Source organism: Papaver somniferum, chromosome 6, assembly GCF_003573695.1.
Source record: "Papaver somniferum cultivar HN1 chromosome 6, ASM357369v1, whole genome shotgun sequence".
Taxonomy (NCBI): domain Eukaryota; kingdom Viridiplantae; phylum Streptophyta; class Magnoliopsida; order Ranunculales; family Papaveraceae; genus Papaver; species Papaver somniferum.
The window spans coordinates 146430031-146444098 of NC_039363.1; the positions used below are offsets into that span (position 1 = coordinate 146430031).

At 37.1% G+C, this 14068-nt stretch overlaps 1 protein-coding gene across 2 annotated transcripts; it reads left to right on the top strand.

The window, feature by feature from the left end:
* The first annotated feature begins 2213 nt into the window (after positions 1-2213).
* Positions 2214-5339, top strand: LOC113289713. Of its 2 annotated transcripts, XR_003331090.1 has the most exons (3): positions 2214-3696; positions 3807-3950; positions 4209-5339. XR_003331090.1 is itself a non-coding variant. In XM_026539056.1 (2 exons), the coding sequence occupies exons 1-2, from the start codon at positions 3233-3235 to the stop codon at positions 3829-3831; spliced, it is 489 nt and encodes a 162-aa protein (XP_026394841.1). In that variant the 5' UTR covers positions 2214-3232; the 3' UTR covers positions 3832-4162. The 2 variants fall into 2 exon arrangements, 1 of the variants encoding a protein (XP_026394841.1); XM_026539056.1 differs by lacking the exon at positions 4209-5339 and having other exon boundaries at positions 3807-4162.
* The last annotated feature ends 8729 nt before the right edge of the window (positions 5340-14068 follow it).

The following is a 14068-nucleotide window of genomic DNA, read 5'->3' on the forward strand; positions in this document are numbered from 1 at the left end:
TTTTTCCGTCAGGACCCACACACTTGGTCTTTTTCGCTGACTTGGTCAAAATAATCTGTCGCGATTTACATATTTAACCTTGAAAACCCTATTATACTAGTCATGAGTTCACCATCTTTCCCCGTTAGTTCTTTCTTCTTCCTCTTTCCCCCGTTCTTCTCTTATCGTGTTTCCGTGAGAAGATTTTGTGATTATGATATCATAAACTTAAGAGAAACGTTAAGAGTTGATTGTCGGTGATGCTGTTCTGATTGTTTTAGCACGGGATGAAGAGGATGGAGTTGCTGCTGTAGATCGAACATAGGATTTCTGAAGTTAGGGTTGCTTTTAGATGTAGAACAAAGGGGTTGAAGTTTAATTAATGTTCTGAAACCATTTTGAAGATAAATCGAAGAGCTAGGGTTTTTTCTGTGGAGAAAAGAGAACTTAGCATGTCTTTGATTTGAATCCCGATTGGTGGGTCGATTTCAATTTGAAGCAATGGTTTGAGTATTAATTTGAAGAATTGAGCTGTATCCACAGAAAAAACATGATTGAGCTGTTGTGATTGGTGGGTCGATTCATGTTTAAATCCCTATTCAATTTGAAGCAATGGTCGATTTCAATTTTTTGAATTGGGATTTACAAGTGTGGCAGATGGTGGATGCCTACCGTTCCTATACAGGACTTCTTCAAACAGCAACCAAGGAATTGAATCGGGGGTTTTGATGTAATCTGAATATCGGTTTTTGCCCAATTTGGTTTTGATCAAATGGTGGTCATGAATTACAGGAGACGGTGGCTGAGATTGGGTTTAATGGCAGTTTTTCTTGGGTCATTGTAAGAGTGGTGAGATTGGGTTTAATGTCACTTTGTAAAAAATATATATATAGTTCCACTGATACTGGTAGAGGGGAGCTGCATTGCAGTCAGTTATGGCTAGTGGTATTCTGGACCTTACAGGAATTTTCGGCATATATTGCAGGAGAGAATGTAGAGAGTGGGATCTCTGCTTCACTAATTCATATTGTCTGCATCAATCTACGCACTTACTCCACAAACATTGAATGTGCTGATGTCACTACCAAGAGGAAAGTGTGTTATGTTTGTGATTACACTCAGGAAATGATTAAGTTAGAGGTCTTTTGGGAAGTTCTCAGATTGTTGGATTCGCTAATTCGAGACAAGAGGCATGTGGAAGCAGTGGGTAAGCTGATATGGCAACTTAATGATGTTGTGTCTAGTAAGATGAGGATCTGAAGTGCGAAATTATGGCAATCTGATATTAATGTTGAGAAAGAGGAACATGACCTCATGTCAAGGATTCAGTTAATGATAATAGTGCACAATTCAGCATCATGTGGTGTCGAGGAAGGATGGATTATGTCAAGAGTTGCTTCAGGTTTGGTACGAAATTTTCCTTAGCCTTGTACTTCTGGAGGTACAAAAGCAACTACTTGGAACAACAACACGAGGGCAAGAAGAGGATGTCAACTCCATGTCAGCTAGTGCATTACAGAAGATGCTCATTCTGCCGTTCTCTTTCTCACAAATCGTCCGGATCAGTTGAAGGTGTTGTTCCGTCCAAGTGAGAAGACGGAAAGAGGTAAGGTGTATACGCTGGCTGATGGGCTTTATCTGCAAGTCGAGAAATTGGTATGGAGTCTCGCCGTTCTCATGATGGTTCATGGCAACAGAACAACGCAATGGTGATTGAATTGGTTATAGACGGGTACACTATGAATTTGAGGGTGTATATGTCTTTTACTAAGCTGGATAACTGCCACCTATGCATTAACTGATGGCAACAGTTTTTTTGGATGGAAAAGGTCAAATGTGTGGCATTAAATAAACTCTGAAAAAAACGGTGGCATGTTCTTGAACTGCAAATTGGAAGTGTGGCACTTTATTAAAATCCCCTTTTTTTATTTTCCAGTACTTTTTAGTTATGAGTATCTAAACTTTTAATTGGTTAGGTATAATTTGAAAGTCCTCAACAACGAAGTATTATTTCTTTAACCATATTTATTTCAAGTTTTATTTTATTATTGATTATCTTTATTATTTTTATCGTCTAAGAATATTGAGAGGTTATTTAAAATGATCTATTAAATTAACCAATCAATATTTCTTCTACTAGTTTAGGGTTATGTGATACGTGTAATTGTCACATTAACTTTTTACACAGTAGTAAATCGCAAGAGCTGACAAAGGGATTTTGTTAAGCAATTGTGTGTAAAGATAACACTAGTAAGCAGACCGAGCTTATGCATCTGATGCTGGGATCAACCTGATTCACAGAGTGTAAAGCATTCGACTAATTTACACCTTGAGAGCTTATTCTTGGTGGGTTGGTTGGATAGAATCTGGTAGTCGAGCGCTTCCGTATCCAGTGGAAATAGGAATCCGGGGATAGCAGAGCTTATTGCTATTCTGCGGTTGGTAACAATATAAATTCAACAAGAAATAAATTTTCATTTAATTAGGCTTCGGTTCAGTGACAGCGAATGATTCCCTAATCATCTTTCTCCTTATTACTTTAAACTAGTATTTATTATTTTGTTTTATTAGTTACTTTAATTTGAAAATCTAAAAACCCCATTTCAGTTACTTTTTAAACAGCTAGAAACTCCCTGTTCTTCGTGGGAACGAACTCCTTACCATTATATTACCAGTTAATTGTGTGGAAAGAAGTAATTAATTTGTTGCGTAAACGACGCGCAACCAAATTTTGGCGCCGCTGCCGGGGAGCAGTCGGTAGCTTTTAGTTGTTTTATTTTATTTTAGTAATTTTATTTAGTACTTTTGTTATTTTATATTTTTCTTTAATTTATTTTAGGTTTTAGTTGTTAGTTATTTTACAGTACTTTGTTTTTAGATTTTCATTTATATTTTTGTTCTTTAATTTATTTTCTTCTAGTTATTATTATTTTTTTTTAGTTTTAGTTGTTATTCCTTAATTTATTTTATGTTAATATTTATTGTAATTCAGTTTAGATTATTATTGTTATTTATTTTTTTTTATTAATATTATTTTCTGTTAATCGTTAATTTTGTTAATATTAAAAAAAAGTTTATATTTATTTATTTCACATTTTAATATTTTCTAGATTTTACTTTAATTTTTCTGGTTTGAGGTACTTAATCTCTGGCACCTAAACGGTGGGATTATGAAAGGTGCAGAATCAAAACTCGCAGGGGAACAATACTGTAACAACATCAACAGTCGCAACAAGAATCATTTACTGAAGAGATGGTTAATACAGACGACGAGAGAGATCCTCCACCACCTCCACCTCCGGAGAAGAAGCTACGAGAATTGACATCTCCATGCTTAGATTCGGAACCATTGTGTATTACCTTAACTAACCCAGTGGAACTGAAGTCAAGTATGATTCATCATTTACCAAAGTTCAAGGGACTTCCGGGTGAATATCCAAACCGTCATCTTCAAAAATTCCATCACAAGATGACAAGTCTAAGGAAAGGTACCGAAGACAGTGATACGGCAATGCTGCAAGCTTTTCCGTTCTCTTTAATAGATATGGCGGAAGAATGGATGTATTATCTTCCCCCAGGGAGTATTACAACATGGACTGAAATGAAAAAACTATTTTTGGAGAAATATTTTCCTGCTACCAAGGCGTCCGCTGTTCGCAAGGAGATTAGTGGCATTCTGGAGCTTACCGGAGAGTCTCTTCATGAATATTGGGAGAGGTACAAAAAGTTGTTGGAAAGCTGTCCTCACCACAATATATCTTCAACACTTATTATCCAATACTTTTATGAAGGATTACTTCAATAACAGAGGAATTTGATTGATGCAGCTGTTCTCACAGGCAACTAATTTGATTGAGAGCATGGCTTCGAAAGCTCAACAATTCTACACCAGAAACAACTCAAGCGTCAGAAGAGTTAGCGAGATAGGAGAGTCTGCACAATCAGAGCAACGGATAAGCAACATAGAAAAGGTAGTGCAAAGAATGGCAACAGTGATTATTCCTACTTATGAAGAAGAGTCTGAACAAGTGAATGCTGTGTTCCCTAATCAGAGGCCAGGGTATAATCCATACTCTAGTACCTATAATCCAGGTTGAAAAAGATGTCGACGAAATGCAAAGATCCTGATGGTTTTATGATAGACACATTTTTTTGTCTGATATAATCTCAATTGTATATATTGTTAGTGCTCGATTTTGTATTTATTATGGCTTTTTGTGTCTTTGTAGGTGTTTTTGGAGAAATAAGTTTTTGCGGGAAAATTGGCTCGAAAAGTGGTATTTGCGCTCGTGGAAGAAAATTACTATTCGGACTATCAGTTTGGATAAGGGGCACCCACTGATAAGAGGTGCCCTAATTGCTATTTACACCCCACTGCTATGGCAGCCAAAAAAATGTTAGGGGAACATCACTTTTTCCCCCCGTTTAAATCAAGTTTTAGCGGGAAAAAGGAATACTCAGCAGCATGAAGTTTTGGCGAGAAAATGGTGAAGGTTTAGTTGGATTTATTTGTTCGAATGGACTTGGATTGGCCTGCTAAGTTTAAACAGGCTTGGTTCATGGGTTTGTTCGCGGAAAAGATGAGGCTGATTCGACAAAACGGGGAGTATTTATTCTCGGGATTTTTGTGAACTTGCTGGATCGAGTTTGGGTGAGTTTTAGTCGGAGTTCTACTCGGATTTGGTTTGGTACTGATCTGGCACGAAGAAACAGGATTGGTTAGGGGTTTTATATTGGAAGTAAAGGAAAGTTAACGGACTCTTTACAAAACAGGGGATGAGAAATATTAACCGGATTTTGTTCTTCATACAAGGAAGTTGCAGAAGAAACGGGGAGTAGAATATTTTCTATTAGATTTGTTTCCATCCTAAGAAGAGTCTTGAACAGCTAAGATTCGATTATTGACGCGGCGTGAGATAAAAATGGGAAGAAAGAGATATTCATCTCGGTATCTTGCAGTGGAGGAAAATAAAGATATTTCAACGATACAATCACATGTAGTGTATAAATACAAGTGTTTGAGGGTCATAAAATGGAAGTCGATTAGTTTGGGGCCTTTACGTAGTTTAGGGGAAACTCTGGTACGAAGAAATCACGCTGCAGAGAAAGTTGCAGCAGCATGAGGAAGAAGACGAAGCTGAAGAACATTAGACGACCCAAGTCAGTCGCAGAAAAGTGTGGTTTATCCACGACACACATAATATCGTTTCCAGCAGTCTTACATCTTCTGTATCGTTAGTAACAGTCGATCTGCCACGCATATAAACGTTGCAATTGATCTGTTTTATCTTTTTCTTGTATTTTCACTCTCTTCAAACACTTTGGAGCCATGAATAAATATTTTGAGCATGTTTTTGATATGAGGAGCTAAACTCCAACACTGGGATGACGGAGAAAGCCATATTTCATACGTGTGGTAATTATATTTAATTCTTTTTATGACTTTTTGCATTAATTTAATCGTTTTATGATTTTTCTTAATTAGTTGTGAAGTCATATGATGTATGCTTGGTCTAAATATTTTTGATGCATCATGCTAGTGATTTACAGTTAATCTTTTTAAAATCTACCCTGGTAAAGAATTAGAGTCAATAAACTAGAGCTATAATTGTCTAAGAATTTATTGTTGAACCACATGATATGAGGTTTGGTGGAATCCTGAGTATCAGTAATCTCTCGACATTGTGACAAACCTTGTGTATATATTTTCTTTATTTTTATTGTTTTCTATTTTTAAATCTGAAATCAGTCTCAACAAGTCCGAGAAACGAACACTTTACTTACCACTACAAATTTACATCAATTTTTGGCGCCGCCGACGCGGACTTGTATTTAGATTTGTTTTAGGTTTCTTTTTATTATTTTTGTTCTTTTTACGCGTTTTGGTATTTTTTGATTCTTTTCAGATTTGGAGCGAAGCTACGAGGAAAGAAAAAGTGCTATAAAAGGAAAGCATCGCCAGAGAAGGAAAGAAAAGAGGAATATGAAAGGAGTGAAGAAGAAGATTTTGTATATAGTTATTTTGTCTTATTTTTAGAAACTGTAAATAGGGTTTTATTTTTGTAATTTTTCTTTTTCTTTTTGGACATTTTTATTTTTGGACTTGGACATTTTTATTTTTAAACCCTAAGGAAGGGTTAAAATTAAATATAAACTGTTTGCAGGGAAGGACGACAATTACGATACTGTCTCGGCCCCTCGGGTTCGTACACTGACATTGGAGTCGGTGGCCTGAGTCGAATTCAATGGTTCATCGCCCGTCTAGTACGGGAGGTAAGACTCTATCCACCCACGAATCCCCTATCAGTGGGTTTTATTTTGTGTGACAACTCACACCCCTGCAATAGAATGTCGAACTGGTATTACAATAGCCAATACAACGAATATACGACTGAGTTTCAAAATGGACGTTACTACTTTGACCATAGTGTGAATAGTGTTTGGGAACATCAGCCTTTTGAAGGTTATGGTCCATACCATGGTGAGCCCAATTACTATCCATACGCCCACCTGTCGTACGATTCTTCTCTACTGGAGTCCGCATGTAAGTTAGCTGAGTCGACACAAAAGTTACTTGAGTTGACACATAATTCAGCTGAGATAAATAACTTAGTTATGAATAAAAGAAATGCAACGTGTGAACCTTCTTTCCTAGATAAAATCAGGAAGTCATGTGAGTCGACTCAGAAAATGTTGTTAGAGGCCCAGGAAAGAACTGCTCAAGATAGTCTTAATTTCCAATATAGTGCTTCCAATAGTACCCTTGAAAATGAGGATAGTTATTTGCATAATCAAGATGACGAGGATATAATTGGTAACACTACTTGTTGTTTAGATGAGGTTCAACCATTTTCATGTTATTATAATGATTATGATGAGGATAGTGTTGATGAAGAATTTAAAATAAATAGGCATAGTGATCAGGAATTTGCTACTCCAACTGAGCTTAATAATAATATTATTTCTAGATCAAATCCAAATAATTTTAATAATTATTCACCTATTCAAAAGGACGAGGATTTGACTAGAGATACCCCCGTTTTAGACGATGTAGTATTTCATTTTGATTACGAAGCTAATAATGGTTTAGAGGAACGAGTATATTTTGAGTTTAGAGATTTAGAAACAATAGACTTAGAAAAAGAAAATGAACTCGTCGAGATGAGTAAGGATGTACCTGACTTAGAAGAATCAATTGACCATTTTCATGAATTAGATGACCTTGAAATTAGGGAAGTTGTGACTAGTTTTTCTAGAGACACTGAAAACTCTAAGTTTGGGGGTGATTATCATTCTCCATGTGATTTAACTCTTAGAAAGGTCCCTCCTTGGGACTTGACATATGTGCCTCAACCATTTTACAAGATTATCTTCATACACGTTTTCCTGAACCTAGTGATGTCCGCAAGAAATTTCAGTTATTAGAAACCCATCCTCTGGTTGATGTGGTTTACCCAGGCTATGATACCCAGATTGACTTTGTTTTCCCACCAAATATTTTTCTTCCAAATGTGGGAATGTTTGATTTTCAAATGTGTCGAATATTAAGTTTTGAGATTAAACCTAATTACTTTAGGAGATTAGGGTAGACATACTTGTTTAAGGAAGATCACCACTCTCATTGTGGTCAGCTGTGTAAGTCAAATCTGATTGACTTAGAGGATCCTCAATTATTCAGGTTATTAGTATGTGCTTCTAAGTTTTTCTTTGAGTTTTTCCAGACTCTAGAACCTGAACTGGATCTTATCTATGAGGAAATGCAACCCATGAAAATATGTTATTTGGACTCAGTTATAGATCCTGAACCTGAACCTGAACCACAAATAGATGTAGTTGTCTTAAACAGGAAACTAAACAAGGGTGTGCTTTATTTGTTCATTTTCTTGGCATGTTGCAGATTCCTTTTACTTGTGATAGCTCTATTTGGTTTTAATGACCCACAGATATTTCGGCTATTACTTTATGATTTTATAAGGTGACTAATCCTTTCTTAGTTTGGCTGAAGACATTAAACTTAGCACTTCTTGGGAGGTAACCCAATATTCACGCGACACGGTAATATCTTTCCTTATCTCTTTTGCTTCAAATGGTAACAGTTTCTCTTTGTTCATGCTTTTAATTTCACCTTTGGAACATTGAGGACAATGTTAGATTTAAGTTTGGGGGTATGGGAGAAACTTTTTAGTTGCATAATTAAACTCCATAGCCTAGAAATTTTTGCCTATTAAGGATGGCACTAACCAAGTGGATGGAAGCATTTTGGTTGTAGGAGTTGAGGAACCAATCTGACTAGATGGAAACATCTAAAGAGTCTTTCATAAAAGCACAGAGCTCAGGTGTTAGAAATAACATGATAGTTTCACCATATCTCGTTGAGTCCTTTTCACTTCTGTTTTTATTTTGTTTTCTTATTAAACTATGTTTCTCTAAGTGATTAGGTGGGGCTCACGATTCAAGTTGTTACCAATGCTAGGGTGGATTAGAGTAATTGAGATATATAAAAAAAAATAAAAAATTGAGACCATACCATCAGACCAACTGGAATAAATTCAATAAAGTCGACCACTGGAAACCTTGTATATGCCAGTGTGTTGACCTAGAGTTAGGATTATCAATCACTGGTTCCCTTGTATATGCCAGTGTGTTGATATTAGTCAGACTAGTATCTCAGTCCATTAGGATAGGTTCATTTTAGCGGAGGCCTTCAGACAGATATGAGAAACACCGTTCACCTAGTAAACATCAAAACCATCTATGTTTTTCTCTATATCCATCTTCTTGATCTATCCATGTGATTAGTTTTGACTCCGGATATTGATGTCCATAGTGCGACTATCTGAGTAGAGCTCTGTCACTTATATATGAATTTTAGTATGCTAGAGTGCAAACTCGGGTACAACAATTGGAATTTCGCATCAGGGTACTTCCTCCTGTAGTCAATAAGTATGCCAACCAAGGAGATTCTTTAGTGCCTTCCAAGGTTCTGTGTAGATAGCTAGGGTCTGGAGTATAAAGGTTTTGTGGGTATACCTCTGGTAAGCCCTCCGGAGACAACACTCCGCCACTAGAGACACCTAGGGGTTTAAAGGCTTATTGCATACACTAAATGAAATCGACGATGCCTGCGACAGTGAGTTAGGATTTTATTTCTATTTTATTTTTGCTCGAGGACTAGCAAATAATAGGTTTGGGGGTATTTGATAGACACATTTTTTTGTCTGATATAATCTCAATTGTACATATTGTTAGTGCTCGATTTTGTATTTATTATAGCTTTTTGTGTCTTTGTAGGTGTTTTTGGAGAAATAAGCTTTTGCTGGAAAATTGGCTCGAAAAGTGGTATTTGCGCTCGTGGGAGAAAATTACTATTCGGACTCTCAGTTTGGATAAGGGGCACCCACTGATAAGGGGTTCCCTAATTGCTATTTACACCCCCACTGCTATGGCAGCCAACATAAGGTTAGGGGAACATCACTTTTTCCCCCGTTTAAATCAAGTTTTAGCGGGAAAAAGGAATACTCAGCAGCATGAAGTTTTGGCGAGAAAATGGTGAAGGTTTAGTTGGATTTATTTGTTCGAATGAACTTGGATTGGCCTGCTAAGTTTAAACAGGCTTGGTTCATGGGTTTGTTCGCGGAAAAAATGAGGCTGATTCGACAAAACGGGGAGTATTTATTCTCGGGATTTTTGTGAACTTGCTGGATCGAGTTTGGGTGAGTTTTAGTCGGAGTTCTACTCGGATTTGGTTTGGTACTGATCTGGCACGAAGAAACAGGATTGGTTAGGGGTTTTATATTGGAAGAAAAGGAAAGTTAACGGACTCTTTACAAAACAGGGGATGAGAAATATTAACCGGATTTTGTTCTTCATACAAGGAAGTTGCAGAAGAAACGGGGAGTAGAATATTTTCTATTAGATTTGTTTCCATCCGAAGAAGAGTCTTGAACAACTAAGATTCGATTATTGACGCGGCGTGAGATAAAAATGGGAAGAAAGAGATATTCATCTCGGTATCTTGCAGTGGAGGAAAATAAAGATATTTCAACGATACAATCACCTGCAGTGTATACATACAAGTGTTTGAGGGTCACAAAAGGGAAGTCGAGTAGTTTGGGGCCTTTACATAGTTTAGGGGAAGCTCTGGTACGAAGAAATCACGCTGCAGAGAAAGTTGCAGCAGCAGGAGGAAGAAGACGAAGCTGAAGAACATTAGACGACCCAAGTCAGTCCCAGAAAAGTGTGGTTTATCCACGACACACATAGTATCATTTCCAACAGTCTTACATCTTCTGTATCGTTAGTAACAGTCGATCTGCCACGCATATAAACGTTGCAATTGATCTGTTTTATCTTTTTCTTGTATTTTCACTCTCTTCAAACACTTTGGAGCCATGAATAAATATTTTGAGCATGTTTTTGATATGAGGAGCTAAACCCCAACATTGGGATGACGAAGAAAGCCATATTTCATGCGTGTGGTAATTATATTTAATTCTTCTTATGACTTTTTGCATTAATTTAATCGTTTTATGATTTTTCTTAATTAGTTGTGAAGTCATATGATGATGTATGCTTGGTATAAATGATTTTGATGCATCATGCTAGTGATTTACAGTTAATCTTTTTAAAATCTACCCTGGCAAAGAATTAGAGTCAATAAACTAGAGCTATAATTGTCTAAGAATTGATTGTTGAATCACATGATATGAGGTTTGGTGGAATCTTGAGTCTCAGTAATCTCTCGACATTGTGACAAACCTTGTGTATATGTTTTCTTTATTTTTATTGTTTTCTATTTTTAAATCTGAAATCAGTCTCAACAAGTCCGAGAAACGAACACTTTACTTACCACTACAAAATTACATCATTTTACAGTGCCAATTACTATTGGTGAGAGACGGTTTGAACGTGCTTTGCTTGATTTGGGAGCTTCCATAAGCGTGATGTCAGCCGATGTTTATGATTCTTTAAATATGGGACCTCTAAAGGAGACAAGGATTATCATTCAATTGGCTAATAAGTCTAACATATATCCTAAGGGAGTCGTGTAAGACGTGTTGGTGCAAGTGAATGAATTGATCTTTCCGGTTGATTTCTATATTGTGGATATGCAGAATGGAGACAATTGTTCGTCTACTTCATTACTTCTTGGGAGACCATTTATGAAGACCGCTAAGACGAAGATTGATTGCGATACTGGGACGATCACCATGGAGTTTGACAAATAGATTATACACTTCAACATCTTTGAAGCTATGCGTTATCCAAGTGATGTCCATTCTGCATTTTATGTTGATGTTATTGGTTCGTTAGCACAACAGATGTTTTATTTGAACAATGAAGATGAACTTGAATCCGTGCTACAAAATAGCATTGATTTGGACTTCCATGGCATGCCTAATTCGGACGTTGACTTAACCAAAGATCTAGTGGAAATGTGTGGTGCTTTAACGGAATTTCAAGAATCTCAAACAGGTAATCTCTCATACATCTCTTTACCTGTAACTGATGAAGTTCCTTTACCTTCTATTGTGCAGGCACCTAAATAAGAGTTGAAGCCTCTACCTGATCACTTAAAGTACGCTTACTTGGGTGATGGAGAAGAACTTCCAGTCATTATTGCAAAGAATCTCACAGCAGTACTGGAAGAACGCTTACTTAAGGTTCTGAAAGAGCATAAAACAACTATTGGTTGGACAATTGCTGACATCAAAGGCATTAGTCTAGATATGTGCATGCATAGAATCCTAATGGAAGATGATGTGAAGCCAGTACGTGATGCTTAGCATAGGCTTAACCCTTCGATGATGGAGGTCGTAAAGAAGGAGATCCTCAAATTACTAAGTGTGGGGGTGATTTACCTAATTTCTGACAGCAAATGGGTTAGTCCTATACAGGTGGTGCCTAAGAAATCGGGTGTCATTGTTGTCAGAAATCAAGATGATGAACTTGTTCCTACAAGAGTTCAAACAGGCTGGCGAGTGTACATAGACTACATAAAGCTCAATTCGGCTACCCGCAAGGACCACTTTCCTTTGCCTTTAATTGATCAGATGTTGGAGAGGCTAGCGGGACATTCTCATTATTGATTTCTGGATGGTTATTCGGGATACAATCAGATCTTTATCGCACCGGAGGACCAGGAGAAGACCACTTTTACTTGTCCTTTTGGTACGTTTGCATATAGACAAATGTCGTTTGGTCTTTGCAATGCGCCTGCCACTTTTCAGAGATGTATGGTAAGTATATTTTCTGATTATGTGGAAAACATCAATGAGGTATTTATGGACGATTTCAGTGTTTATGGTGATTCATTTGATATTTGTTTAAATAATCTTGATCTTGTGATTAAAAGATGCATATACACTAATCTTGTTTTAAATTGGGAGAAATGCCGCTTTATGGTAAACCATGGAATTGTGCTTGGTCACATCGTGTCCCCTCAAGGGCTCGAAGTGGACAAAGCAAAGATAGATTTGATTACAAACTTACAATACCCCACTTCGGTTAGGGGGGTTCGCTCGTTTCTTGGTCATGCAGGTTTTTATAGGCGATTTATCAAAGATTTCTCCAAAATCTCGATGCCGATGTGCAAATTGTTGCAAAAGGAGGTCGCCTTTAACTTCGACAAGGAGTGCAAGGATGCTTTTGACAAATTTAAGGAATTGTTGACTACTGCACCAATTATTAAGTCACCTGACTGGAGTTTGCCGTTCGAGTTAATGTGTGATGTAAGTGATTATACAGTCGGGGCTGTTTTGGATCAGAAAGTAGACAAAAGGTCGCATGTGATTTATTATGCATCAAGGAACCTTAATGAGGCTCAGATCAACTATTCGACCACTGAAAAAAATTTGCTGGCTATAGTATTTGCATTAGAAAAATTCAGAGCTTATTTGGTGGGTACCAATGTGATTGTATATTGTGATCATGCAGCACTACGGTACCTATTGAAAAAGAAGGAGGCTAAGCGAAGACTCATAAGATGGATTCTTTTTCTACAAGAATTCAATATTGAAATCAGAGACAAGAAAGGTGTTGAGAATACTGTTGCTAATCATCTTAGTAGACTTGTTGTTTCCGAAGAAGAGCTTCCCCTACATGATCGTTTTCCAGACGAACAACTCTTCTCGATTGAAGAATCAACACCTTGGTATGCTGATATAGTGAACTATTTGGTTACAAGGCAAGTATCTAGTACGATGTCTAATTTTCAAAAGCTAAAGCTTAAGAAAATAGCCAAACAGTATGTGTGGGATGAGCCATACTTGAGGAAATATGGTGTTGATCAGATTATCCGCAGGTGTGTACCTAACTATGAATTTCAATCAATTCTATCATTTTTTCATTCTTATGCTTGTGGTGGTCACTTTGGTTCTAAACGTACCGCTATCAAAATCCTTGAGAGTGGTTTTTATTGGTCTACCCTCTTTGAGGATGCCTATGCTTTTTTTAAATCTTGTGATAAATGTCAACGAACGGGCAATCTAGGTGCTCGAAATCAAATGCCACTCACACCGATTCTTGCTGTAGAAATATTCGATGTGTGGGGTATTGATTTTATGGGTCCTTTTGTTAATTCGAATGGAAAATTTTATATACTTGTTTCTGTGGTTTATGTTTCGAAATGGGTGGAAGCTAAAGCCACCCATACTAATGATTCTCAAGTTGTTTGTGAGTTTGTGAAGGAATATATTTTCTCTAGACATGGGACACCACGAGCGGTTATCAGTGATGGAGGTTCGTACTTCAAGAAATACTTCCATGCTCTCCTCAAGAAGTAAAACATTACACACAAGGTTGGTACGCCGTATCACCCACAAACTAGTGGGCAAGCTGAAGTTTCAAATCATGAAATCAAGTACATTCTGGAGAAAACTGTCAATACTACAAGAAAAGATTGGAGCTTTAGGCTTAATGATGCACTTTGGGCGTATAGAATGGCGTACAAGACACCAATTGGTATGTATCCATATTGGTTGGTTTATGGAAACGCTTGTCATCTCCCGGTTGAACTTGAGCATAAAGCTTTCTGGGCGGTAAAGATGTACAACATGGAGTATGATGAAGCTGGGAAACAAAGGAAGCT

Bases quoted from the DNA above. Each gene is read 5' to 3' on its own strand.
- LOC113289713 (XM_026539056.1), top strand. From the start codon at position 3,233: ATGGTTAATACAGACGACGAGAGAGATCCTCCACCACCTCCACCTCCG. The intron at 3,697-3,806 runs GTACAAAAAGTT...TGATTGATGCAG, and splicing joins CTTCATGAATATTGGGAGAG to CTGTTCTCACAGGCAACTAA.